Source organism: Salvelinus sp. IW2-2015, linkage group LG4q.2 (genome assembly GCF_002910315.2).
Source record: "Salvelinus sp. IW2-2015 linkage group LG4q.2, ASM291031v2, whole genome shotgun sequence".
Lineage (NCBI taxonomy): Eukaryota > Metazoa > Chordata > Actinopteri > Salmoniformes > Salmonidae > Salvelinus > Salvelinus sp. IW2-2015.
This window is the reverse complement of record NC_036843.1, coordinates 18398321-18424862: the sequence shown is the minus strand read 5'-3', so window position 1 is coordinate 18424862 and position 26542 is coordinate 18398321. Positions and strand designations below refer to the sequence as shown.

The 26542-nt window shown below is 44.1% G+C and overlaps 1 protein-coding gene across 1 annotated transcript in view; it reads right to left on the bottom strand.

Moving 5' to 3' along the window:
- ralgapa1 (Ral GTPase activating protein catalytic subunit alpha 1) overlaps window positions 1-26542 on the bottom strand; it is a 145974-nt gene that overhangs the window by 50168 nt on the left and 69264 nt on the right. The window contains exons 30-38 of the mRNA XM_070443288.1: window positions 25831-25939; window positions 23380-23490; window positions 23207-23275; window positions 22862-22996; window positions 22028-22211; window positions 19676-20669; window positions 13428-13499; window positions 13177-13300; window positions 11657-11812 (exon numbers count right to left, since the gene is read on the bottom strand). Coding sequence (XP_070299389.1) covers window positions 11657-11812; window positions 13177-13300; window positions 13428-13499; window positions 19676-20669; window positions 22028-22211; window positions 22862-22996; window positions 23207-23275; window positions 23380-23490; window positions 25831-25939 — 1954 coding nt within the window. The remainder of the gene's footprint in view (window positions 1-11656; window positions 11813-13176; window positions 13301-13427; window positions 13500-19675; window positions 20670-22027; window positions 22212-22861; window positions 22997-23206; window positions 23276-23379; window positions 23491-25830; window positions 25940-26542) is intronic.

The following is a 26542-nucleotide window of genomic DNA, read 5'->3' as shown; positions in this document are numbered from 1 at the left end:
GTCACACATTAAAGTAACTGCCTAATGTTTCCAGATTTCTATGAAATATGACATATAATTACTAACAATATGACTGCAATAGTTTTCCTTTCCAATTTTTTTTTTTTAAATTATGCATGTTAAAAAGCATATTTTCTGTGTTGGAATGGTGTTGGCGTATGCCACAACAGAATGGTGTGGGCGTGGCCATTAAAAGTATGGAAGTAGACCGGTGATTGGCCAGCTCATCCTCCTCTACACCGCTGATTGGCCAGCTCATCCTCCTCAGGGAGATGACATGTTCTATGAGGAAATAGCAAACATTTCTGAAACTGTTTATTTGAGATACAAGTTTGAGGTGGGGTTTTTGACGTGTTTTTTCTCCAATTTATGCTTTGGCCACAAATAATCTACATGACCAAAAGTATGTGGACAGCTGCTCGTTGAACACCTCATTCCAAAATCATGGGCATTAATATGGAGTTGGTCGCCCCCTTTGCTGCTATAACAGCCTCCACTCTTCCGGGAAGGCTTTCCACTAGATGTTGGAACATTGCTGCAGGGACTTGCTTCCATTCAGTCACAAGCGCATTAGTGAGGTCGGGCACTGACGTTAGGCGATTAGGCCTGGCTCGCAGTCGGCATTCCAATTCATCCCAAAGGTGTTCGATGGGGTTGAGGTCYGGGCTCTGTGCAGGCCAGTCAAGTTCTTCCACACCGATCTCAGCAAACCATTTCTGTATGGACCTGACTTTGTCCATGGGCCAACTTCTCGGCTGAGCCGTTGTTGCTCCTAGACGTTTCCACTTCAAAATAACAGCACTTACAGTTGACCGGGGCAGCTCTAGCAGGGCAGAAATTTGATGAACTGACTTGTTGGAAAAGTGGCATCCTATGACAGTGCCACGTTAAAAGTCACTGAGCTCTTCAGTAAAGCCATTCTACTGCCAYTGTTTGTCTATGGAGATTGCATGGTTGTGTGCTCGATTTTATACACCRGTCAGCAACGGATGTGACTGAAATAGCTGAATCCACTCATTTGAAGGGGTGTCCTCATACTTTTGTATATATAGTGTATGTAGCCAAGTGGTAAAAGCACATAACTGTATTCATTTATAGCCACTAGATGACAGTGTCCCTTTAAGAGAACAGTAAATAATGACGAGTCAACAACTTTATTTGGATATGAGTAACAGAATATGAACTTTTAAAAAGTGAGATATTCATTGGGCAGTTACTTTAAGTGAGAGCCTTGAGCTTGGTGTCCCTGATGGAAATTCACTGTCAAAACTAAGGCTGTCTGGGGCGGATTCTCATTCTCTCAGGGCCTGTATTAAAAAAAAGAYTCTCAGAGTAGGAGTGCTGATCTAGGATCAGTTCTCCCCATCCATATAATCTGTGTCATTGTGATCTTATACCAGAARTTATACCAAAACTGATCCTATACTGATCCTATACCAGAACTACTACTCTGAGACTCTTTGTGAATACACTGTCCCAGGACTTCTCCATTCATCCAGGACCATCTAACACTGTCACTGTGTCCTGTGTGGGSCAGGTAGCACGAGTTGGCTGTCTAGGACTACTCCATCCAGGGCCATCCAGCACCGTGTCATTAACCTTGAAGAGTAACAGGCGAGAGGAGCCGCCACCGCCACACGCCGCCTCAGACCACAGCACTCATCCATCTTCTCACACTCACTCCATCTTTCTAATGTTCTCTCCATCTTCACATGTTCACTCAATCACTCCGAGGGCCACAGAGAGCCAGGCTGTCACAGGCAGTCCCACAAAGGCCACGTCACACTGTCCTGGCCTGGGTCGTGTTCATTAGGTGCAAAACTGAAGAAAACTTTCTCAAAACAGGAGGGACTACCTGACTTGTCTAATAAWWWWWWWWWTRWTTTACTTTTCCCGTTGTGTGCCCTAGTGAACATGAACCTTGCCTGTATAGAGAGTTCCATTTGGTAAATCGCTCTGCGCATGCATACTCAGGCTGACTGGCTGTCGTTCAGGCAAATGAGAAATAAGTGCACTCAAGCTATCCGGAAGGCCCAAGTTAGTTACTTTGAGGAGCAGTTCTCTCTCTGCGGGTCTAAGCCCAAGAAGTTCTGGAAAATGGTTAAAGACCTGGAGAATAAACTCTCCTCATAGCTCCTCATGTCCCTTAATGTTGATGATGTGGTTGTTACTGACAAGGAGCACATGGCTGAGCTCTTTAATCACCACTTCATTAAGTCAGGATTCCTATTTGACTCAGCCATGCCTCCTTGCCCGTCCAACATTTCCTCATCTCCCACCCCTTCTAATGCGACTATCCCCGATGCTCCTCCCTCTTTTCCCATGTCCCGCTACAAAGTGTCTCCCTGCAGGCAGTCACTGAGTCCGAGGTACTAAAGGAGATCCTTAAACTTGACCCCCAAAAAACATCTGGTTCAGATGGTTTAGACCCTTTCTTCTTTAAGGTTGCTGCCCCTATCATCGCCAAGCCTATCTCCAACCTTTTTAACTTGTCTCTCCTCTCTGGGGAGGTTCCTATTGCTTGGAAGGCAGTCACAGTGCGTATTTTATTTAAAGGGGGAGATCAAACTGATCCTAACTGTTATAGGCCCATTCCTATTTTGCCGTTTATCAAAAGTGTTGGAAAAACGTATCAATAATCAACGGACTGGCTTTCTTGATGTCTATAGTATTCTCTTGGGTATGCAATCTGGTTTCCGCTCAGGTTTTGGATGTGTCACTGCAAACTTAAAGGTCCTAAATGATGTCACCATTGCCCTTGATTCTAAGCAATGTTGTGCTGCTATTCTTTTCAGTTTGCTGCAGCTAGCAACTGGAACGAGCTGCAAAAAAAACCTCAATTTCCATCTCTTCATTCAAAGACTCGATCATGGACACTTTTACTGACAGTTGTGGCTGCTTCGTGTGATATATTGTTGTCTCTAACTTCTTGCCCTTTGTGCTGTTGTCTGTGCCCAATAATGTTTGTACCATGTTTTGTGCTGCTACCATGTTGTGTTGCTGCCATGTTGTGTTGCTACCATGCTGTGTTGTCATGTGATGCTGCTTTGCTATGTTGTCGTCTTAGGCCTCTCTTTATGTAGTGTTGTGTGTTTTGTCCTATATTTTTTTATCCCAGCCCCCGTGCCCGCAGGAGGCCTTTTGCCTTCTGGTAGGCCGCATTGTAAATAAGAATTTGTTCTTAACTGACTTGCCTAGTTAAGGTTAAATAAAAAAATAGCACCTCATTCTCATCCTCCGCTCTCAACCAATAGGAAACTATTATTATTTTCTCCCAGCCAGTCACAAAATCTAATCCTCATCCATTGCCGAGCAGATAGTGGCTAGCTGCTGCTTGAGCCATCTTTCCTTTAACATTTCACATCAGCAGCCCTCATTCATAAATCCTTGGTCCATAAGACCCCGAGGGTGTGTACGTATTCTCAGCCTTCAACCTTCAGTACGCCTGTCACTGTCTGTTACGAGGTGGGCTGAGGGGAGATGGGGAAAACAACAAACAAATAAATATGCAGAGTGTGTGTGTTTGAGTGTGACTATGTGTGTGCGCGTGCTTCCCTATGTGTGTGTGCCTGCTGGCTGAGCTGACACGCTTTAGTGTCTGGTTAACATGGTTTAGTGTCTATCTGCAGATCGCTCTGTTGGATAGCGTCTCCTCCAGCCTCTCCAAATCCAATCAGCTGCTGAGGAGTCATGGTAGGAGTTTAACCAGGGGGACAGCGACGGCCAGATCTAATTTGGCTACATTATGGCCATGTGCAGCACGGACCGCCGGGTGAGGGGGGAGCGGGTGCAACGCTCCAGGTGATGAGTCRCAAATGGCACCCTGTTCTCTATATAGTGCACTACTGAGCTCTGGTCAAAGGTAGTGCACTATATAGGGAATAGGGTGTAATTTGGGATGAACAAGGGGGTTTGGGGGGGGCACAAACATCACTTTGTTGCTATACATACACACCTAAATTGGAGCAATGAGTTATGAACAGAGTGGTGAGCGCAGATGCAGAACATGAAGACAGAAAGGCCTTTCGGTGGGCTGGAGGGCTGGATGAGTGATTTCAGACATGAGATAGGAGATGGTTATGTGAAATACGGCGGTTAGAATTTTTTCCCCATCTTACACTCATATCAAGATGGCGCCGACAGAGATAGTCGCCTCACTTCAAATCCTTATGAAACTATGCAGTATTTAAAAAAAAAAAAAAGTATTATTTCTTACATGATTTCCCGAGGAAATCTTAAGTCTAATTACATACAGCCGGGAAGAACTATTGGATATAAGAGCGACGTCAACTTACCAACATTATGACCAGGAATACGACTTTCCCGATGCGGATCCTCTGTTCGGACCACCACCCAGGACAATGGATCTAATTCCCAAAAGCCGACCCAAGACAACGGCGCCGCAGAAGGGGCAGACAGAGCGGCCTCCTGGTCAGGCTCCGTAGACGTGCACATRGCCCACCGCTCCCGAGTATACTACTCGCCAATGTCCAGTCTCTTGACAACAAGGTAGACGAAATTCGAGCAAGGGTTGCCTTCCAGAGAGACATCAGAGATCGTAACATTCTCTGTTTCACGGAAACATGGCTCACTCGGGATATGATATCACGGGCTTCTCCATGCATCACACCAACGGAGATAAACATCTCTCTGGGAAGAGGAAGGGCGGGGGTGTATGCTTCATGATTAACGACTCATGGTGTAATCATAACAACATYCAGTAACTCAAATCCTTCTGCTCACCCGACCTAGAATTCCTCACAATCAAATGCTGGCCATATTACCTTCCAAGAGAATTCTCGTCAGTTATCGTCAAAGCTGTGTACATTCCTCCTCAAGCAGACACCAAGCGGGCCCTAAAGGAACTTCACTGGACTCTATGTAAACTGGAAACCATATATCCTGAGGCTGCATTTATTGTAGCTGGGGATTTTAACAAAGCAAATTTGAGAACAAGGCTACCTAAATTCTATCAGCATTTTGATTGCACTACGCGCGGGGGTAATACACTCGACCACTGCTACTCTAACTTCCTCGATGCATACAAAGCCCTCCCCAGCCCTCCCTTCGGCAAATCCGACCACGACACTATCTTGCTCCTACCATCTTATAGGCAGAGACTCAAACAGGATGTACCAGTGACTGGTCTGACCAATCGGAATCCACGCTTCAAGATTGTTTTGATCACAAGGACTGGGATATGTTCCAGTCAGCCTCAGGGAATAACATCGACCTATACGCTGATTCGGTGAGTGAATTTATAAGGAAGTGCATTGGAGATGTTGTACCCACTGTGACTATTAAAACCTACCCTAACCAGAAACCGTGGATGGATGGCGGCATTCGCGCAAAACTGAAAGCGTAAACCACCGCATTTAACCATGYAAAGAGGTCTGGGAATATGGCTGAATATAAACAGTGTAGTTATTCCCGCGGCAAGGCAATCAAACAAGTGAAATGCCGGTACAAGGACAAAGTGGAGTCACAATTCAACGGCTCAGACACGAGACGTATATGGCAGGGTCTACAGGAAATCACGCTACAAAAAGAAAACCAGCCATGTCACGGACACCGACGTCACGCTTCCAGAAAAACTAAAAACACCAGCTTTGCCCGCTTTGAGGATAATACAGTGCGACCGTCGCGGCCCGRTAACAAGAACTGTGCCCCCTTCTCCGTGGCCGACGTGAGTAAAACATTTAAACGTGTTAACCCTCGCAAGGCTGTGGACCCAGACGGCATCCCTAGCTGCGTCCTCAGAGCATGCGCAGACCAGCTGGCTGGTGTGTTTACAGACATATTCAATCGTTCCCCAACCCAGTCTGCTGTCCCCACATGCTTCAAGATGGCCACCATTGTTKKTGTACCCAAGAAGGCATAGATAACGGAACTAAATGACTACCGCCCGTAGCACTCACTTCTGTCATAGTCAAGGATCATATCACCTCACCGGCCACCCTAGACCCACTTCAGTTTGCATACTGCCTAACCGGTCCACAGACGATGCAATCGCCATCACACTGCACACTGCCCTATCCCATCTGGACAAGATGAATACCTATGTAAGAATGCTGTTCATTGACTACAGCTCAGCATTCAACACCATAGTACCCTCCAAGCTAATCATCAAGCTGGAGGCCCTGGGCCTCAACCCCGCCCTGTGCAACTGGGTCCTGGACGTTTTTGAGGCCGCACTCAGGTGGTGAAGGTAGGAAACAACATTTCCACCTCACTGACCTCAACACTGGAGCCCCACAAGTGCGTGCTCAGCAGCCTTCTGTTATCCTTGTTCACCACGACTGCGTCGCCATGGCCGCCTAACAGGCTCAATCATCAAGTTTGCAGACGACACACAGTAGTGGCTTGATTACCAACAACGACGAGACAGCCTACAGGGAGGAGGTGAGGGCACTTGGAGTGTGGTGTCAGGAAACAAACTCTTTCTCAAAAAGTCAACAAAACAAAGGAGATGATCGTGGACTTCAGGAAACAGCAGAGGGAGCACCCTCCTATCCACATTTAAGGGACAGCAGTGGAGAAAGTGAAAAGTTTGGTACATATCAAGGACAAACTGATATGGTCCACCCACACAAACAGTGTGGTGAAGAAGCCGCAACAGTGCCTCTTCAACCTCAGGAAGCAGAAGAAATGTGACTTTCACCCCAAACCCTGACTAACTTTACAGATGCCCAATTGAGAGCATCCTGTCGGGCTGTATCACAGCCTGGTACGGCAACTTCACCACCTCAACCGCAAGGCTCTCCAGAGGTGGCGCAGTCTGCACAACGCATCACCGGGGCAAATTACCTGCCTCCATGACACCTATAGCACCCGATGTCCACGGAAAGGTGCTTCTACACCTGCATTGCTTGCGTTTGGGTTTTAGGCTGGATTTCTGTACAGCACTTTGTAACATCAGCTGAAGGCTATTTGCAGTATTGATACCTGCAAAATCGGCAGTGTTTCCTACTTACAAAGCAGTAGAGGTCTGTAATCTTTTATCATAGGTACACTTCAACTGTGAGAGACGGCATCTAAAACAAAAATCCAGAAAATCACATTGTATGATTTTTAAGTAATTAATTTGCATTTTATTGCATGACATAAGTATTTGATCACCTACCAACCAGTAGAGTTCCAGCTCTCACAGACCTGTTGTTTTTCTTAAGAGCCCTCCTGTTCTCCACTCATTACCTGTATTAACTGCACCTGTTTGAATCGTTACCTGTATAAAAGACAACTGTCCACACACTCAATCAAACAAACTCCAACCTCTCCACAATGGCCAAGACCAGAGAGCTGTGTAAGGACATCAGATAATATTGTAGACCTGCACAAGGCTGGGATGGGCCACAGGACATAGGCAAGCAGCTTGGTGAGAAGGCAACAACTGTTGGCGCAATTATTAGAAAATGAAGAAGCTCAAGATGACGGTCAATCACCCTCGGTCTGGGGCTCCATGCAAGATCTCACCTCGTGGGGCATCAATGATCATGAGGAAGGTGAGGGATCAGCCCAGAACTACACGACAGCACCTGGTCAATGACCTGAAGAGAGCTGGGACCACAGTCTCAAAGAAAACCATTAGTAACACACTACGCCATCATGGATTAAAATCCTGCAGCGCACGCAAGGTCCCCCTGCTCAAGCCAGCGCATGTCCAGGCCCGTCTGAAGTTTGCCAATGACCATCTGGATGATCCAGAGGAGGAATGGGAGAAGGTCATGTGGTCTGATGAGACAAAAATAGAGCTTTTTGGTCTAAACTCCACTCGCCGTGTTTTGGAGGAAGAAGAAGGATAGTACAACCCCAAGAACACCATCCCAACCATGAAGCATGGAGGTGGAAACATCATTCTTTGTGGATGCTTTCTGCAAAGGGGACAGGACGACTGCACCGTATTGAGGGGAGGAATGGATGGGCCATGTATCGCGAGATTCTTGGGCCAACAACCTCCTTCCTCAGTAAGAGAATTGAAGATGGGTTGTGGCTGGATCTTCCAGCATGACAACGACCCAAAACACACACAGCCAGGGCAACTAAGGAGTGGCTCCGTAAGAAGCATCTCAAGGTCCTGGAGTGGGCTAGCCAGTCTCCAGACCTGAAAACAATAGAAAATCTTGGAGGGAGCTGAAAGTCCGTATTGCCCAGCGACAGCACCCGAAACCTGGAGGCTGAGAAGGTCTTGTATGGAGGAGTGGCCAAAATCCTTGCTGCAGTGTGTGCCAAACCTGGATCAAGAACACAGGAAACGTATGATCTCTGTAATTGCAAACAAAGGTTTCTGTACCAAATATTAAGTTCTGCTTTTCTGATGTATCAAATATTTATGTCATGCAATAAAATGCAAATTAATTACTTAAAAATCATACAATGTGATTTTCTGGATTTTTGTTTTAGATTCRGTCTCTCACAGTTGAAGTGTACKTATGATAAAAATTACAGACCTCTACATGCTTTGTAAGTAGGAAAACCTGCAAAATTGGCAGTGTATCAAATACTTGWTCTCCCCACTGTACATMTGATTGATCTTTTTTGCTTTCAATCAATCAAAGACAACAACCACCCCAGCCACTGCCTGTTCACACCGCTACCATRCKGAAGGCGAGGTCAGTACAGGTGCATCAAAGCTGGGACCGAGAGACTGAAGACCAGCTTCTATCTCAAGGCCACCAGACTGCTAACCAGCAATCACTAACCCAGAGGCTGCTGCCTACATGGAGACCCAATCACTGGCCACTTTAACAAATGGATCATGAGGCATTTAAATAATGCCACTTTAAATAATGCCACTTTAATAATGTTTACATACCTTACATTACTCATATCATACGTATATACTGTATTTTATACCATCTATTACACCTTGCCTATGCCGCTCGGCCATCACTCATCCATATATTTATATGTACATATTCTTATTCACCCTTTAGATGTGTGTATTATGTAGTTGTTGGGGAACCGTTAGATTACTTGTTAGATATTACTGCACTGTCGGGAACAGAAGCACAAGCATTTCGCTATACTCGCATTAACATCTGCTAACCATGTGTATGTGACAAATAAAATGTCATATCTTAGAGGTTATCTGATGGATTGGATGCCTGTTAGTTCACATTATCAGCAGTGTGAGTGAGTAACCACAAGCAAGCTATCAGTGGCGTTTCAGCTCTTGTTATTAAACTCATCAAATCAGACTGCGATAAAAGACACCCCTCCTCCTCTCTCTAGCCTTCTCACCCAAGCCACTGCAGAACAAGGGGAAGAAAATTAAAACTCACAGCTAATGATCTGTCTGATTATTACTGGTCATTAGACACCACAATGTTTCTCTGGTACATTTACATTTTTATCATTTAGCAGGTGCTCTTATCCAGAGCGACTTACAGTTAATGCATTCATCTTAAGATAGCTAGGTGGGTCCATAGAGATCCTGGGTGAGACAACTACATATCACAATACCCTCCTCTACTACACTACCGTTACAACGAAATGACTACTGCGGCCATTGGCCTACTAAGAAACTGTGTGTGTGTATTATTGGCCATCACACATGCACAACCAGCCACTTCAATATTCCCCTCCTGTCTGTATGCGTTCATTAATGAGTATGTTATTAGTATTAGCAGCACCTTGGCATCCGGTCAGGGCTGTGTGTGTGTGTGTGTGTGTGTGTGTGTGTGTGTGTGTGTGTGTATCGCCCCTGTTGAAGACGTATGCCAGGGGAAGTGAGGGGACAGCTCTAATGATACTTCATTGTTCATTCTGCATCGCCGCGGCGATCTATAGCTACAGGCCCTCTGTATCATCGGCCACCCCGGCCTCACAGCCAAACTCATTACAGCTAATGCCCTCTGTTCTCTAATTACATTTCTGCCTGCTGAAAAATAATACCAAGACAGACGGATATTTGTAGAAGAGGAGAAAAACAAGGGAGAGGTGATGTCTATTTTAGGTTAAGAGTGACAGAGAGAGGTAGGGTGAAAGAGAGAGAGAGAGAGATGCTAGCATGTTCCAAAGGAAAAGAGAGAGATGCTAGCATGTTCAAAAGGGAAAAAGTACAGAGGCAGAATGAGGTGAGAGAGATAAAGAAGAGATAGAAGGAGAAAGGGCTTCATGAGAGAGGAATAAAGGGAACCATTTAAGGTGAGAATATATTTTCTCCCTCATTGCCACTGTAGCTGGAGGGAGATGGAAGTTCCTCTCGTCTTCTGTAGCAACCCATTGCCCCTGTAGCTGGAGGGAGATGGAAGTTCCTCTCGTCTTCTGTAGCAAACCCATGTGCCCGTAGCTGGAGGGTAATTGAAGCTGCCTCTTCTCTACATTAGCAAAGACTGTCAATGATTTCTCTTTGGCGTGCGACTCAAGTGCGCACAGCAAAATAGCTCTCTGAGGGTAGGAAAATTGACCATCTAAGGAGTAGCTCGACTAGTAATGTTTTAAGTATGGAGGCTGACAAAGGTCAGTGATGTTTTTTTTCCGCATTGATGAAGTTTTGGGGATCAGAGAATCACTACAGAGTGGTGTGTGGAGAGAGAAGAGAGGTGTTGAGAGTGGGTGTATGGTGAGAGAGAGAGAGGGTGTGTGAGAGTGTTGTGTGAGGAAGAGATGAGGAGAGAGAGAGACGAGAAGAGAGAGAGAGAGAGAGAGAAGAGAGAGAGAGAGAGAGAGAGAGGAGAGAGAGGAGAGAGAAGGAGAGAGAGAGAGAGAGAACTATCTGGTCTCTTGCAGGGAGCAGTGAAGAGCAATCTAAAAAAAAAGCAACACAGAATAACCCACCCCCTGCTGACTGGATGAAAGGGAGTGAGAGGGACACAGACAGACATGGCTGCGGTCCAAACACTTAAAAGACACACCCTATCCCCTCGGCCCTCAAGTATACACTTGCAGGGCGAGGGAGGAAGGAATGATTTTTAAATGGACRGCCCTTGGCCGGAAATTCACCACTTGTTCATCCCGCGATGATTGTGTTTTCAGCCTGAGGTAGCTTATGGGTGCTTTATATGCGCTACAGTKAATTATMAGAATTATGTCTACTTATATTAAATATATCATCCTTAATATACGCCTAATGTACGATAGCTAGCAAATTAATTTGCTAACTAATGTTAGCCTGCCTAGCTGGAACTTCTGGAGGAGAAAAATGTTTGTCTACAATTTCCAAAAGATAACCAAACAAAAACATATTTACTTTTTACGAGACGTGTTTGTGCCGTCATGTGCATTAGTAGTACAATTTCTAACTTATTTGCATTTGTTGTTACTTACACTTGTATGTTGACTTCTCCATTGATGTTGTTTTTAAGTTTTCGCAGACTTTTCTTAGCGGATGTACAATRGTCGRYAATTGAATTTTGGGGAGTTTCAGGCCCCGGAGTGAACATAATTATACACTCGCAAAGCCGACTAAAAACGAGGGCTGAGGGGCTTACGTTGCAAACTTCCCTTGCTTGGCTAATCATTTGGACCAGCCTCCAAGATCATGAAGGGATTCCCGCAATGGCATAAGGCGAGGGTAAGTGGATGAGGGTGAGTCTTAAGTGTTTGGACCGCAGCCCTAGTGTGTGCATCTCAATAAAAGTTCATAACAGGGTTGCAGTCAGACATGATCTTTTTCACACAGACACCAACTGCCGTTCATAGAACACCATAAGACCTTTTTGGTGAGTGAGTCGTCTGAGTCGGGGGGCATCCGTGTGGAGACGTGGAACATGACCTCAGCGGTGGAGGTGGCGAAGTAAGGCGTGGTCAGACCAGTGCTCTTGTTCCTCTGAAGACCTCCCATAAAGCCACAGTGACTGGTTAAGTTCACCTGGTATACAGGAAAAGAGATCATCAAACTTCCATAAGATACACTAAAGCAAGAAGTGGGCCATCAAAGTGTTTTCAGTGTTCTAAATCAGGCACAGAAAAATATAAATCAATAGTAATATAACTCSACAATAACCCGCTAATGAATWAAAWAAAATAAAAACAGGTAACCACGTTAAGAAAACCTACTCTTTCCATGACATTGACTGACCAGGTGAATCCAGGTGAAAGCTATGATCCCTTATTGATGTCACCTGTTAAATCCACTTCAAATCAGTGTAGATGAAGGGGAGGAGACAGGTGAAAGAACGATTTTAAGCCTTGAGACAATTGAGAAATGGATTGTGTACATGTGCCATTCAGAGGGTGAATGGTCAAGATTACATCATTTAAGTGCCTTTGAACAGGGTACGGTAGTACAGTGGTTGCTCAACTAAAYGTTTTGAGATTATGCTGCGGGACTTAGAAGTAATTTGTGGTTTAGTACGGTACCCTGCGTCACTGCTTCATTGCTCCAGAACAGGGCAAGGGGAGCACTGATTATGCTTACTGGAAAATACTCTTTCAAAATTAATGGAAGAGGCAAGTGGAAGGGGGAAAAGACAGTGCTGCTCTGAGACAAGCATGGGGACTGGTCTTGATAAATCAATGAGATTTCTATTTTCACTGAATCTCCGTTTGGGTATTGGTTATGCTACAATTAGGGTGTGGAAATGTTATGCTCTTAGTACTGTAGCCTACTCCCGACTGGTCACGTTGTACAGCGCCATATTTTCCTAACGGAAACACTGAGGGTTTCTTTGTTCTTGGAATAGAAACATATTATTAATCAAATTAATTAAGCAACATTTCTTAAAATCAATCCCATATACTATGTTCTTACAAAAAAAGGTTTTAAATTCTCTAGTACAGCCAATATTGCAGACTGTCAAATGCTTCTCAAAGATGTTAGTGCTAGTTTGACCACCAGAGGACTAGCATTAATGGCTGACAATTAAATAACGTGCCATAGAATTCTGAGGTAGCCCGCAAGGTGGGCTCCAGTATGATGCAACTTTTACAGGAAAAAACACTGTAAATGTCAAGAACTGCAACACTGCTGGGTTTTTCACACTCAACAGTTTCCTGTATCAAGAATGGTCCACCACCCAAAGGACATCCAGCTAACTTGACACAACTGTGGGAAACATTGGAGTCAACATGGGCCAGTGTCCCTGTGAAATGCTATCGACACCTTGTAGAGTCCATGACCCGACGAATTGAAGGGGTTGCAACTCAATATTAGGAAGGTGTTCCTAATGTTTTGTGCACTCAGCGTACAGAGATGCTGAAAGGTTGTAATGGAGAGAGAGGGGTCTGTCTTACCTCCCAGCCCAGCCCAGAGACAAAGTCCTCGTAGGCCTGACTCCCCCTGGTATTACACAGGATAGAGTGCTTGTCCTCCTGCCCCTCCGCCACGTAAAACACGGCTATTTTGTGCGTCTCTCGACTACAGGAAAAGATGTCAAATGAAAGGAAAGATAAGGAATAAGAAAAAATATATAAGAAACATAAGGAAACATTTTTGTTGTTCCCTAAAAGTAAAACAGTCTGAGGAAGAAGAACTACAAACATACCACTGTCTGGAGTCGAGGTTCTTAAGCTCTCTAAGCAGCTTCTCGTTCTTCTTCAGGAGATGGAAGTTGCTCCTATAACAGAGAACAACAAGTGTATAAGCCATTGGCATAAAGAATTGTGACATAGCCTACAGATTCTATGTAGAATCTATTTACAACACAGTGATGTCTTGGAAAATATTCTAAAGTATTCGGAAGCTTGACAGCAACAAGACACTGAGAATGGACAATAAAGTATAACTTTTATTCTATTCACAACAACATTAGCCAGGCCTGTCCTCACTCCCTACAGGCAGACAGTGATCAGGTGATTAGGTCTATACTGCACAGATATTCACTAAGTAGCCTTCAGACTTCTCCCTCCGCCTGCCGCAGACTACCTCTCCATCATTAGCAGGCCCACATGTCTAATTGGCCTCCTCTTTGTTTTTGTCACAGCATTTCCTGGAACATCAGACCAATCGAGTCAAACCACAGCCAAACAAGTGGTGACAGGAATTCTGGGAAATAAATACAAAATCCTTATCACAGTACTTATCACAGCTAAAAACACGAATACACTGCAACTTTATAGCAAGCGATGGACAGCTCGAGATCCTGAGAAATCAATACGTTTAGATCTTAGTTACCACCCCGGTGTAACAACACGTGAGATCTGGAGCTTTAAAACCTTGCCTTATTTCCCCCAATCTGGAGTTTGAACATTAGCTGCTTATGCCTGGTCAAGTTCGAACAGAGGGGGGGAACAATGACGGCTCATGTAAAAGCCACGACTACTTTTTAAAAAATGACTTTGTTTCGTGGTGTTTTTCCTCCTCCCTCTCACCATTTGAGTATGGGCCTATTTATTAGCTTGTTATAATGTAACAGTCTTAATTATTTCCATTGAAAGTGAGCCATTTCAAAGGCGGCAATCAGGAACAGCACACTCGCTCGCCCACGCACCGGGGTATGAATGCCAGGAGAGAGAGTGAGAGAGAAATAAAGAGAAAAAGAAAGCGCGAGCAGGACAATGGCTCATTAAAGGCTATCTCCTCCTGACTCCTTTCTGCTCCCTCAGTAATTGAGGAAAAATGTACTTACTACGACTGTGATGTGGTTGTGTCACCGAGCTATCTTAAGATGAAAGCACAAATGGTTAGTCTCTCTGTATAAGACCATCTGCTAAATTGCTTAAAATGTCAAATATAGTCCATCCAGGGTTTCGCAGGAATACATTTTTATAACATTTGGCCACAAAAATGCTTGATTTTGCTGTGGCAATTCGGACATTTTGCAAGGCAATATGAGATGATTTTGTAAAATCTGTCGCAAAAAAGGCGCTGAAGAGGGAAGACATTTGTTGACCTGAGGCTTGAATGAACCATAATATAATGTGCAGTGATTGGTTGAAATGGCAAGCCCTCGCTTTGTGCTGTGGTGATGGGTCAGTTCTATGCAACAAAATCGCGATGATTTGACAGTTTTTTGTGGAAATATTGCGGTGACTGGTCAAATTTGCATGCCCTGCGATCGCAGAATTACGGAATCCTGGAGGGACTGAAAATGTAAAATGTTTGGTATATTTTACATTTTCAGTCCCTCCAGGATTCCGTAATTCTGCGTTCGCTACAGTTGCAGGGCTCTGAAAAGTCTCTGTGTTTGTGTGTCTTTGTATTCTCTCTTTGCATGATGTGAGTAGGCTAATATACTGAACACAAATATAAAATGCAACATGCAACAATTTCAAAGATTTTACTGAGTTACAGTTCAAATAAGAAAATCAGTCAACTGAAATAAATGTATTAGACCCTAATCTATGGATTTCACATGACTGGGAATACAGATATGCATATGTTGGTCACAGATACCTTAAAAAAAGTCTGTATCTGGTGTGACCACCAACTGCCTCATGCAGCGCGACACTTCTCATTCGCATAGGGCTGATCAGTCTGTTGACTGTGGCCTGTAGAATATTGTCCCACTCCTCTTCAAATGGCGGTGCGAAGTTGCTGGATATTGGTGGGAACTGGAACACGCTCTGTCGTACACGTCGATCCAGAACATCCCAAACATGCTCAACTGGTGACATGTTTGGAGAGTATGCAGGCCATGGAAGAACATTTTCAGCTTCCAGGAATTGTGTACAGATCCTTGTGACATGGGGCCGTGCATGATCACGCTGAAACATGAGGTGATGGCGGTAGATGATTGGCATCACAATGGGCCTCAGGATCTCGTCACGGTATCTCTGTGCAATCAAATTGCCATTGATAAAATGCAATTGTGTTCGATGTCCGTAGCTTATGCCTGCCCATACCATAACCCCACTACCACCATGGGACACTCTGTTGACATCAGCAAACCGCTCGCCCACATGACGCCATACACGAGGTCTGAGGTTGAGGCCGGTTGGACATACTACCAAATTCTCTAAAGCGACGTTGGAGGCGGCTTATGGTAGAGAAATTAACATTKAATTCATGCCAATTYCATGCTTCCTCAAAACTTGAGACATCTGTGTCATTGTGTTGTGTGACAAAACTGCACATTTTAGAGTGGCCTTATTGTTCCCAGCACAAGGTGCATCTGTATAATGATTATGTTGTCAGGTGGATGGATTATCTTGGCAAAGGAGAAATGCTCACTAACAGGGATGTAAWCAAATTTGTGCACAAAATGTGAGAGTGAAGCCGTTTGTGCTTATGGAACATTTCCTGGATCTTTTATTTCAGCTCATGAAACATGGGACCAACACTTTACATGTTATGTTTATATTTTTGTTCAGTYTAAATTAATGTTCTAGTCCCTCTCCCTCCATTCTACTGATAAGATGACCTCTCATATACATAAATCTGTTAAAGATATATTTTGTGAAAGAGTAACGAATGGGATAAATTAACAGAAGGGGCTATTTTTATGTCCATCATTGCTCCTGGATAGATGTATGTGTTCGCTGATAAACACAGCCATTAGTGCTCAATGTGACGCGCCATTTCCATTTAGCCCAATTAGTTCTCATCATTAAAGATCCAGCCTCCATCTCTAGTAATACAATAGATAATACTTCAAAGACATCAATGAAAAAAGCCACCAGAAATAGCTGCTTAAGGAAATGGATCTATGTAAAGTAATATATGTGAAGTGTGGTGATAATGAGGTGGATGAGATGACCATGTGAATAAGTGAGCGAGAGAGAAAGAAATAGAGAGAAAGAGATGCGGACAGACAAGCTACTCTAATCTGACTATACTAAATCTCAGTGARGGGCTGAGAGACAAACAAGGCTGGCAGTAGCAGTGACACATGGTGCATTTTTTCACACCCATCTGAATATAGCACAGCACCTAGAACAAGTTGAAGTTCCATCATCACATACCCATTTTCTACAAGAGTCTACTGGATCTCTCCAAATGTGCCAGTTCTGTAAACAATAGGCTACCTGCAGAATAAAGTTATTTTGCCATAACAACTTTGAATTGTTGCTTTTTTTTTTGTAGACTATGATGTTGGTCATGTTCAGTAGGGCACACCGTAATAAAGCATTTCCAAACTGAAAAAGGGCTTTTCAAATTGAACTAGTTTGGGTAATACAGTGCCTTCAGAAAATATTCAACCCCCTCTACTTTTTCCACATTTTGTTGTTTTARAGCCTGAATCTAAAATTGATTCAATTGAGATTTTGTGTCACTGGCCTACACACAATACCCCARAATGTCAAAGTAGAATTATGTTTTTGCTCACTGTGTGCAATAATAGTGTTAAACATGATTTTTTTTAAAATCCCTACCTCATCTCTGTACCCCACACATACAATTATCTGTAAGGTCCCTCAGTCGAGCAGTGAATTTCAAACACAGATTCAACCACAAAGACCAGGTTTTCCAATGCCTCGCAAAAAGGGGTACATATTGGTAGATGGATAACATTCTTAAAAAGCAGACATTGAATATCACTTTGAGCAGAGTGAAGTTATTAATGACATTTTGGATGGTGTATCAATACACCRAGTGACTACAAAGATACAGTGCATTCGGAAAGTATTCAGACCCCTTGCTTTTTTCCACAGTTACAGCSTTATTCTAAAATTGATAAAAATGCTTTTTRCCCCCTCATCAATCTACACACAATACCACGTAATGACAAAGCATTATAAAAAAATATTTATATTTACATAAGTATTCAAGCCACTCCTGCATTGTTTTGGRTATGTGCTTAGGGTCGTTGTCCTGTTGGAAGGTGAACCTTCGCCCCAGTCTGAGGTCCAAAGCACTCTGGAGCAGGTTTTCATCAAGGATCTCTCTGTACTTTGCTCTGTTCATCTTCCCTCGATCCTGACTAGTCTCCCAGTCCCTGCCGCTGAAAAAACATCCCAACAGCATGATGCTGCCAACACCATGCTTCACCGTAGGGATGGTGCCAGGTTTCCTCCAGACGTGACGCCCTAGACGTGGATCTTGGTCACCTCCCTGAGCAATCTCCCCCGATTGCTCAGTTTGGCCGGGCGGCCAGCTCTAGGAAGAGTCTTGGTGGTTCCAAACTTCTTCCATTTCCAAATCATGTCCAATCAATTTAATACATTTTTTTTTTATATCTGAGAATTAACCAATGATATCAGGCCACACCCGGCCATGATTACAGACACCTGTGTGTGTCCTTTGACACYATATAAACTAGTCACCCCGCAGTGTTTGTCATTATACCCTGATTAAGACAGCTTGTCTGTCGAAACGTTGGTTATTAGGTTATTAATTTATTGCATCGGAGCTCCTAGAGTGTGCGGCTCTCGTTAATTTTTGAAGTGTTCCACTCCACTAGCCAGCACCTCGCCTAAATAGGTGTGCGTTTCTTTTGCCTCTAGATCAATCAATTTAATATACCACAGGTGGACTCCAATCAAGTTGTAGAAACATCAAGGATGATCAATAGAAACAGGATGCACCTGAGCTTAATTTCGAGTCGCATAGCAGAGGGTCTGAATACTTTTGTAAATAATGTATTTCTGTTTTTATGTAAAATATTTTTGCAAAGATTTCTAAAACCTGTTTTCGCATAGTCATTATGGGGTATTGTGTGTAGATAGATTTTTATTTATTTAATCKATTTTAGAATAAGGCTGTAACGTATCAAAATGTGGAAAAAGGGAAAGGGTCTGAATACTTTCCGAATGCACTGTATACAGGCGTSCTTCCTAWCTCAGTTGCCGGAGAGGAAGGAAACCGCTCAGGGATTTCACCATGAGGCAATTGTAACTTTAAAACAGTTACAGAGTTTAATGGCTGTGATAGGAGAAAACTGAGGATGGATCAACAACATTGTAGTTACTCCACAATACTAACCTAAATGACAGAGTGAAAAGAAGGAAGCCTGTACAGAATATATATATTCCAAAACATGCATCCTGTTTGCATTAAGGCACTAAAGTAAAACTGCKAAYAAAWMTCCTGAATACAAAGCTTTATGTTCTGGGCAAATCTAATAAAACACATCACGGAGTACCACTCTTCATATTTCCAAGCATTGTGGTGGCTGCATCATGTTATGGGTATGCTCGTCATCGGCAAGGACCAAGGAGTTTTTTAAGGATAAAAATAAACAGAATAGAGCTAAGCACAGGCAAAATCCTAGGAAGAAAACCTGGTTTAGTCTGCTTTCCAACAGACACTGGGAGACAGAATCACCTTCCAGCAGAACAATAACCTAAAATGCAAGGCCAAATATACACTGGAGTTGCTTACCAAGCCTAGATTCAATGTTCCTGAGTGGCCTAGTTACAGTATTTAATTAAAAATCATCTTGAAAATATATGGCAATGATCGACAACSAACTTGACAGAACTTGAAGAATTTTGAAAACAATAAATGGGCAAATGTTGCACAATCCAGGGGTGGACAGCTCTTAAACTTACCCAGAAAGACTCACAGCTGTAATCGCTGCAAAAGTTGATTCTGACTTGTATTGACTCAGTGGTGTGAATACTTACAGTATGTAAATGAGATATTTCTGTATTTCATTTTCAATAAATTTGCAAACATTTCTAAAAACATGTTTTCACTAAGGCATTATGAGGTATTGTGTTTAGATGGGTGAGAATAACATATATTTAATCCATTTTGAAGTCATGCTGTAACGCAACAAAATATGGAATAAGTCAAGAGGTATGAATACTTTCTGAAGGCACTGCACCTCCCAGTTTCAAAAGGTTTTCTCCTGTTGTGTGCCCCACTGAACAGGACCCTAGTTTGTGGTGTGGTTGGTCTCTCTTTCACCTCTTCTCCCAGGAGTTCATGCCCAGGATGTTGAGTAGCAGCCTGCAGTAGTAGAAGGCTGACTGGGGCCTCTGAGGCCCTGGCTCCCCTTGCTCCATGGCCCTCATGTTCAGCCCATTCCCCCTGTGCACCGCAAAGTCCKTCTCCTCTGCACACTGCTTCAGGATGGAGTTGATCACGTCGTTCTCCTGCTTCTCCGACACGCAGACAGGGGGTGGGGCGGGGATGTTAAGGGGGCCTCCGGCACGCTGAAGGCACTCGGGGCTGGAGTAACCCAGGTACTGCAGCATCTCATCTAGAACATCTTCTTCTCGCAGGGAGTTCCAGGACGGGACCGCCTCGCGACACACACGCTTAGCTTGCGGGGCCATGAGCTCCAACACACCTTCCACTTCCTCCTCTTCTTCCTCTCCTTCCTCCTCCACAGCCTCCCCCTGCTCCTCCTCTCCCAGCACCACCACCTCCTCCTCTTCCTCCAGTGCTGCCCCCTCTTGCCTCTCCTCTTCTTCCTTCTCTATAGGGTCTCCAACCCAGTTCTTCTCCTTCTCCCCTTCTGTAGTCCTTCTCTCTGTTGGTGTGTTACTGTAGAGGTGCAGGGGCTGATTGGGAACACCACAGTGAGGTGGCCCGTACAGCACAGCCGAATCCCACGAGTGTTTTCCGGAGATGTCTCGGACGATAACCCTCACACAGGCACTGGTGGTGGTGAGGCCTGCAGACATTCCTCCACCAGGCACACCGTCCTCAGCACGGACCTGRAGACAGGATAGGAGGGTGGTGCCGTTCAGGACAAAGAACTGTAGGTTGGGCCCATCGAAGAGCTCTGGGGCCAGGTCAGGGCTATCGCTGTAGGGGTTGTCCATGTTCTCACACACCTGGCTGGTCAGGGTAGCAGGGCCTCCAGACATGGGGTAGTGCCCAAGGTGGTTGACCAGGTGGGTGATGACTGTCCTGGCRGCGATGGAGATCAGACCYTGCTGGATACGGCTCCGCACTACAGGGGGAGAGGAAGAGGTAAATAATAAGGAGATATTAAGAGCTCTAAAACAAGAACAAGGGGATATAATGGACACTGTTTAATGTTGACATTGCAGCATTTCTCAAGACCAGTTCCAATAAACAGGAGAAAAGACAGAAAAAGCCAGCCAGCCAGTCAGTAGATAACATGTGGGTATCAGCTCAATCCAGTGGGACCAGGTATTTCTAGTGTTACCCTCCAACAGAGGGTAAAGGGATGAAGGAATCTAGCCAATCAAAAGTAAAATGCTAGATACCAGTAACAACAACGCCAGACACCAGTTACAACAACGCCAGACACCAGTTACAACAACGCAAGACAACCAGTAACACACGCAGACAGCCAGTAACAACAACGCCAAAAGACACCAGTTACAACAACGCAGACACCAGTTACAACAACGCAACACCAGTTACAACAACGCCAGACACCAGTTACAACAACGCCAGACACCAGTTACAACAACGCCAGACACCAGTTCAACAACGCCAGAAAACACCAGTAACAACAACGCAAGACACCAGTTACAACGCCAGACACCAGTTTACAACAACGCCAGACACCAGTTACAAACAACGCCAGAACACCAGTTACAACAACGCCAACCAAACAACGACACCAGTAACAACAACGCCAGACACCAGTTACAATAACGCTAGATACCAGTTACAACGCTAGATACCTCAATGGTTCCAATGGAGAATCTTTTTACATTTCTGGGTGGCACCACGCAGAGAACAATCTGATGCCATGACACTCAGTGTTCTACCAACCATCTCTTTCCAATAAGCATAATTACAGCCCTACAGAGCTAGATAAACCCTGAGTGAGCCATTACAGGGAAAAGGAATGTGACTATTGACAGGACAGGAGGACAGGTTTCTCTCTCGCTCTCTCTCTCCAATTAAATCTAGGGGGGCCTTTAAGGCACAGATCTTTCTTGGAAAAGCATTTTTTATCTCAATGAGACAAACCTATGTAAATAAAGGTTAAATCTCTCCCTCCCTCCATCTTTCCTCCGATACCCCAAAAGAAAAGGAAAGGAATGAAATTAACAAATAAATTGATAGATCGAGGACCGGAGGGAAAAGGGGAGTTAGTTGCTAAGGAAGGAAGCATGCCTCACAAAGTGCTCCAATGATTAGTCATTATCCCCTGCTGGGAAAAGCTGCAGGTGTCCCCTGCTGCTCTGAATCTAACACAGGACACATAGGAGCCTAGCTGCATTCACATCACATCCAGTCTATAGGAGAAGGAATCAGAGTAGGGGAGAGGTAGAGATTAAGACAGAGGACGAGGACGAGGAGGAGAAGAAGAGGGCGTTATGTTCTTACCCTCAGTGACAGGCTGTAGTTTGGAGGAGCGTTCTGAGTCAGGGGAGTGGAGGGGCTCTGGTTCCTTCAGACTCTCCAGTAGCAGGAAGGGGTCGTAGTCTGGACTGGTCAGGTCTGACAGGTTCATAGGAAAATACCTAGGGCTGTTGAAGTTCTGGGCCCCATACACACAGCCATGCAGCACCTGGGAGGAGAAGAGGSAGAGTGGGAAAGAAGAGTAAGACCCAAGAAAACAATCAATGAACACTACTGCACTATTTCACATGACTGTAATTTTCTATAGAGAAAAATAAAATGAGAGAGAAGAGAGAGAGCGCCAAAGAATGAGAGACAGAGAGAGAAAGGAGAGAGAGAAAATAGAAAGAAACTTGAGAGGTGGAATCCTTATCGGAAATAAGTAATTAAATTATCTGCTGATCCCGTCACAGTGCGTTTCCGTGGAGAGAGAGAGAGAAAGGGTGGTAATGGGAAAAGAGGATGCTGTGATTGAGTGCTGACAACTGAGGGAGTGAGTGAGTGAGTCTYGGTGTGCTCAGTGCCAGCTGTAGCATGCATTAGGAAGGAGSCCCCCCAGTCTGTATTAAAGGTGTAACGCAGCAGTCCTGAACTCCATTAGGAAATGAAAGAACACTCAACACAAAATAAGTGCTACTCCATGGGTCAGGTTCCACACTCCACTGAATGCTTTGGTCAATGCTAAGCAAAGTAAAGACGGATATGTCGGCATCAAATACTGTCTTGAAGTATATCAATTCACAAAGCTACTACATAAAGCTACTATTCACAAAGCAACTACTACTACAAAAGTATGGGCAAGGGTTCTACTGGGCATACCTTGTAGATACAGCTGAGGACAGACTTGTCTGGGTTCTCCTTGTCAGGGCTGAGGGTTTGGACAGGCTGCAGCAGAGTTTTAGGAGGCAGAGCCATCACCCAGTCCAGCAGGCACAACAGCAGAGACACCACCAACTAGGGACAGGAAAGCAAAAACACAGTTTGATTTCATAAATAAAGCAGAGAACAAAATACTGTATTATGATGAGGAAAATGTTCTTCATTGAGCTTCTGCAAGAKACATGTCAGGCCGGTATACTGTAAATAGAAAAGCAACAGTTGTGATCTTGTATTATTACCAGCTCTCCATGTGACTAGGAGAGTTGTGTATGAGAAGTGACATACCCTCTTGTCCAGTTCATGAGGCGAGGATTCTGTAGCGGGAAGCAGGTGAGTGATAGTCGCTATGAGGATCTGAAACAAGAGTTAACATGTCACTGTCATTCAAAAAGGATACTCTTCAAAAACTCCAAGAATAGTTGACATACTTCATTATTAAAATGGACATGCCAATTTACCTCAACTATTTTCTTTGGAGTGTCGAGGGGGAATTTCTGAAGGTCATCGACATAGTTTATGAGCAAGTGCAGAATGTCGGAGGCCACCAGCGCGACAGTTTTATTTGGAAACTGAAAAACAATGAGACACAAACACGCACGCAATTGAGAAAAGTGTAAGGGGCTCAGGGAGACGACCCTCCACCTCCTCCTCCCTCCCTCCTCCTCCTCCTCTCACTGTGACCCTGCCTCAGGAAGAGTGCAGAGTGCTTTCCAGTGCAGCAGGCCAGGGCCAAGACGCACACAAAACAATGGTCCGGATCACCAGCCATCCCATTTGATTGGATAACAATATGGAGAGGAGTTAGAGAAGGGGCGGTGGGGAGGGGGGAGGGGGGGCAGTTGACGAGCACCTTTATTTCAGAAGACTGAAAAATAACAATTCCTTGAGGTGGGTGTTGTATGTATTCTTCATGGGATTAGCCTTCGCCTTCTGTCTGAGCAGAGTGGAGAGCACACAGAAGCCAAAATGTTGAGTCAGGCCAGATTTAGCTGGGTTGGAGTTGTGTGAGGTGGGCCAGACCAAACCAGCCGGTACTGTCTGTAAGCTTCTTCTGGCTACTCAGAGCAGAACATCTTTCTCCCACTTCAGGCAGACTGACACTGCTGTAACTGTGCCAGTCAACAACACACAGACCAGGGCAGGCCACAGGGAGATACTGCTTCTGCTAACCAGGGACTGCTACAGTACAATTCCCATGGCAAGGGATGAAGGCAAGGCAACACATTTCAAAATTCTAATCACTGTGCATGGCAGATGACTCCAACAGCATCAATAACACCAGGGTTGTGTGTTCAATTCCCATAGAGATCACATATACACTACCATTCAAAAGTTTGGGGTCACTTTTTTTAATTTTTTAAATAACATCAAATTGATCAGAAATACAGTGTAGACATTGTTAACGTTGTAAATTACTATTGTAGCTGGAAATGGCTGATTTTAAATGGAATATCTATATAGGTGTACAGAGGCCCATTATCAACAACCATCAATCCTGTGTTCCAATGGCACGTTGTGTTAGCTAATCCAAGTTAATCATTTTAAAAGACTAATTGATCATTAGAAAACCCTTTTGCAATTATGTTAACACAGCTGAAAACTGTTGTTCTGATTAAAGAAGCAATAAAACTGGCCTCCTTTAGACTAGTTCAGTATCTAGAGCATCAGCATTTGTGGATTCGATTACAGGCTCAAAATGGCTAGAAACAAAGAACTTTCTTCTGAAACTTGTCAGTATATTCTTGTTCTGAGAAATTAAGGCTATTCCATGCGAGAAATTGGCAAGAAACTGAAGATCTCGTACAAAGCTGTGTACTACTCTCTTCACAGAACAGCGCAATCTGTCTCTAACCAGAATAGAAAGAGGAGTGGGAGGCCCCGGTGCACAACTGAGCAAGAGGACAAGTACATTAGAGTGTCTAGTTCGAGAAACAGACGCCTCACAAGTCCTCAACTGGCAGCTTCATGAAATAGTACCCGCAAAACACCAGTCTCAACGTCAACAGTGAAGAGGCGACTCTGGGATGCTGGCCTTTTTTTTGCAAAGAAAAAGCCATATCTCAGACTGGATAATAAAAAGAAAAGATTAAGATGGGCAAAAGAACACAGACACTGGACAGAGGAACTCTGCCTAGAAGGCCAGCATCCTGGAGTCACTTCTTCACTGTTGACATTGAGACTGGTGTTTTGCAGGTAGTATTTCATGAAGCTGACCATTTTTTAAATCCATCTGATATTGACTAAATTATAGCACAGAAAACATTTTGGTGAGAATTCAGGTATTCAATTTATTTTAAAATGTAATTTGTCTTAGAATGCAGTCATACATACATTTTGTAATATTATCAGGTATTTTGTAAAAACAATATGTTAAAATAAAGAAATGATATGTGCACTTATCTATACATAATAATCAGACATAATATCACTATTAATGAGTGTTCATTTTCAGAAGTTGCTTTCATTTCAGCGTATCTAATTTGTAAACATTTCAACTGTATTAAATTATAACGTTTGTCTATTACCCAAAAAATGAACACCCATCAAAATAAAGTTCTTTCTTCTCTTTCTTGTGATGCAAGTGTCAAGGCGATGCGTTATATCCCAGACAAAGCTTTATCGCCGTTATAGATGCCCAATTCAGCCATTACCGGAGTGTTTGACAACCAAAAATGGTTGTAACGTTAACAGGAAAAAACGACAGGCACAATTAAGATGATGAAAGAGTCACAGGGGTAAAATAAACGCAATCAATCCAGTACGCTTTAAGTGACTAGTGGATTTTGCAGCTCAAACATAGGAAGTAGATGGCTGAAAATGACAGCTCCTCATGTGAGGCATGGGCATTGTTAACAATATATTCCATTTAGCAGAAGTGGCATATTACTATATCATATATAGCTAGTTACCTTTAGAGTGACACAGATGACATTGAGGGCTTCTTTGATCTGAGGGTGCTGAGTGCCGTGGACCAACTCCTCACACAGCCAGATACCCAGACTGCACAGGGCCACACACCTGACGGGGCCAAACACAACATAACACAACTCCCGTTCATTTTCCATTGGGCTGTTTTTTATTTAACGGACCCAAATGACACACATTAGCRCATTATAAATAGCTTTAATATTTTGAGTCACAGTTGGTAACCAATAAACACAAATACACATACATAAATGTATAATCAACTAACAATACCAATGTCAGTGTGATATTGAATGAGACTAACATGGACAATACACAGGGAAGACTACAGTATAACCAAGGCCAGCTTATATTAGTCACCAGAGCCCATACAGTGACACCCTCCTCCCCATTCCCTCGCCTCATTCTTCTTACAATAATCTGCTGCTTGGCAGATGTCTTCCTCCAGTCAGGGACAGGCAAAGACTGTGTCCTTTATGGTACCCTATTCTCTATACAGGGCGCTGGTCAGAAGTAGTGCACAATGTCGGGAATAGGGTATCATTTGGTTGTTTGGTTTGTGGGGATGGGTGGTTGTGGTTTTGTTGGTGGGGATGGGTGGTTGGTGGGGGTGGTTGGTTGGTGGGGTGGGTGGGTGGTTGGTTGGTTGGTGGGGTGGTTATTTGGTGGGGGTGGTTGGTTGGTTAGTGGGCGGTG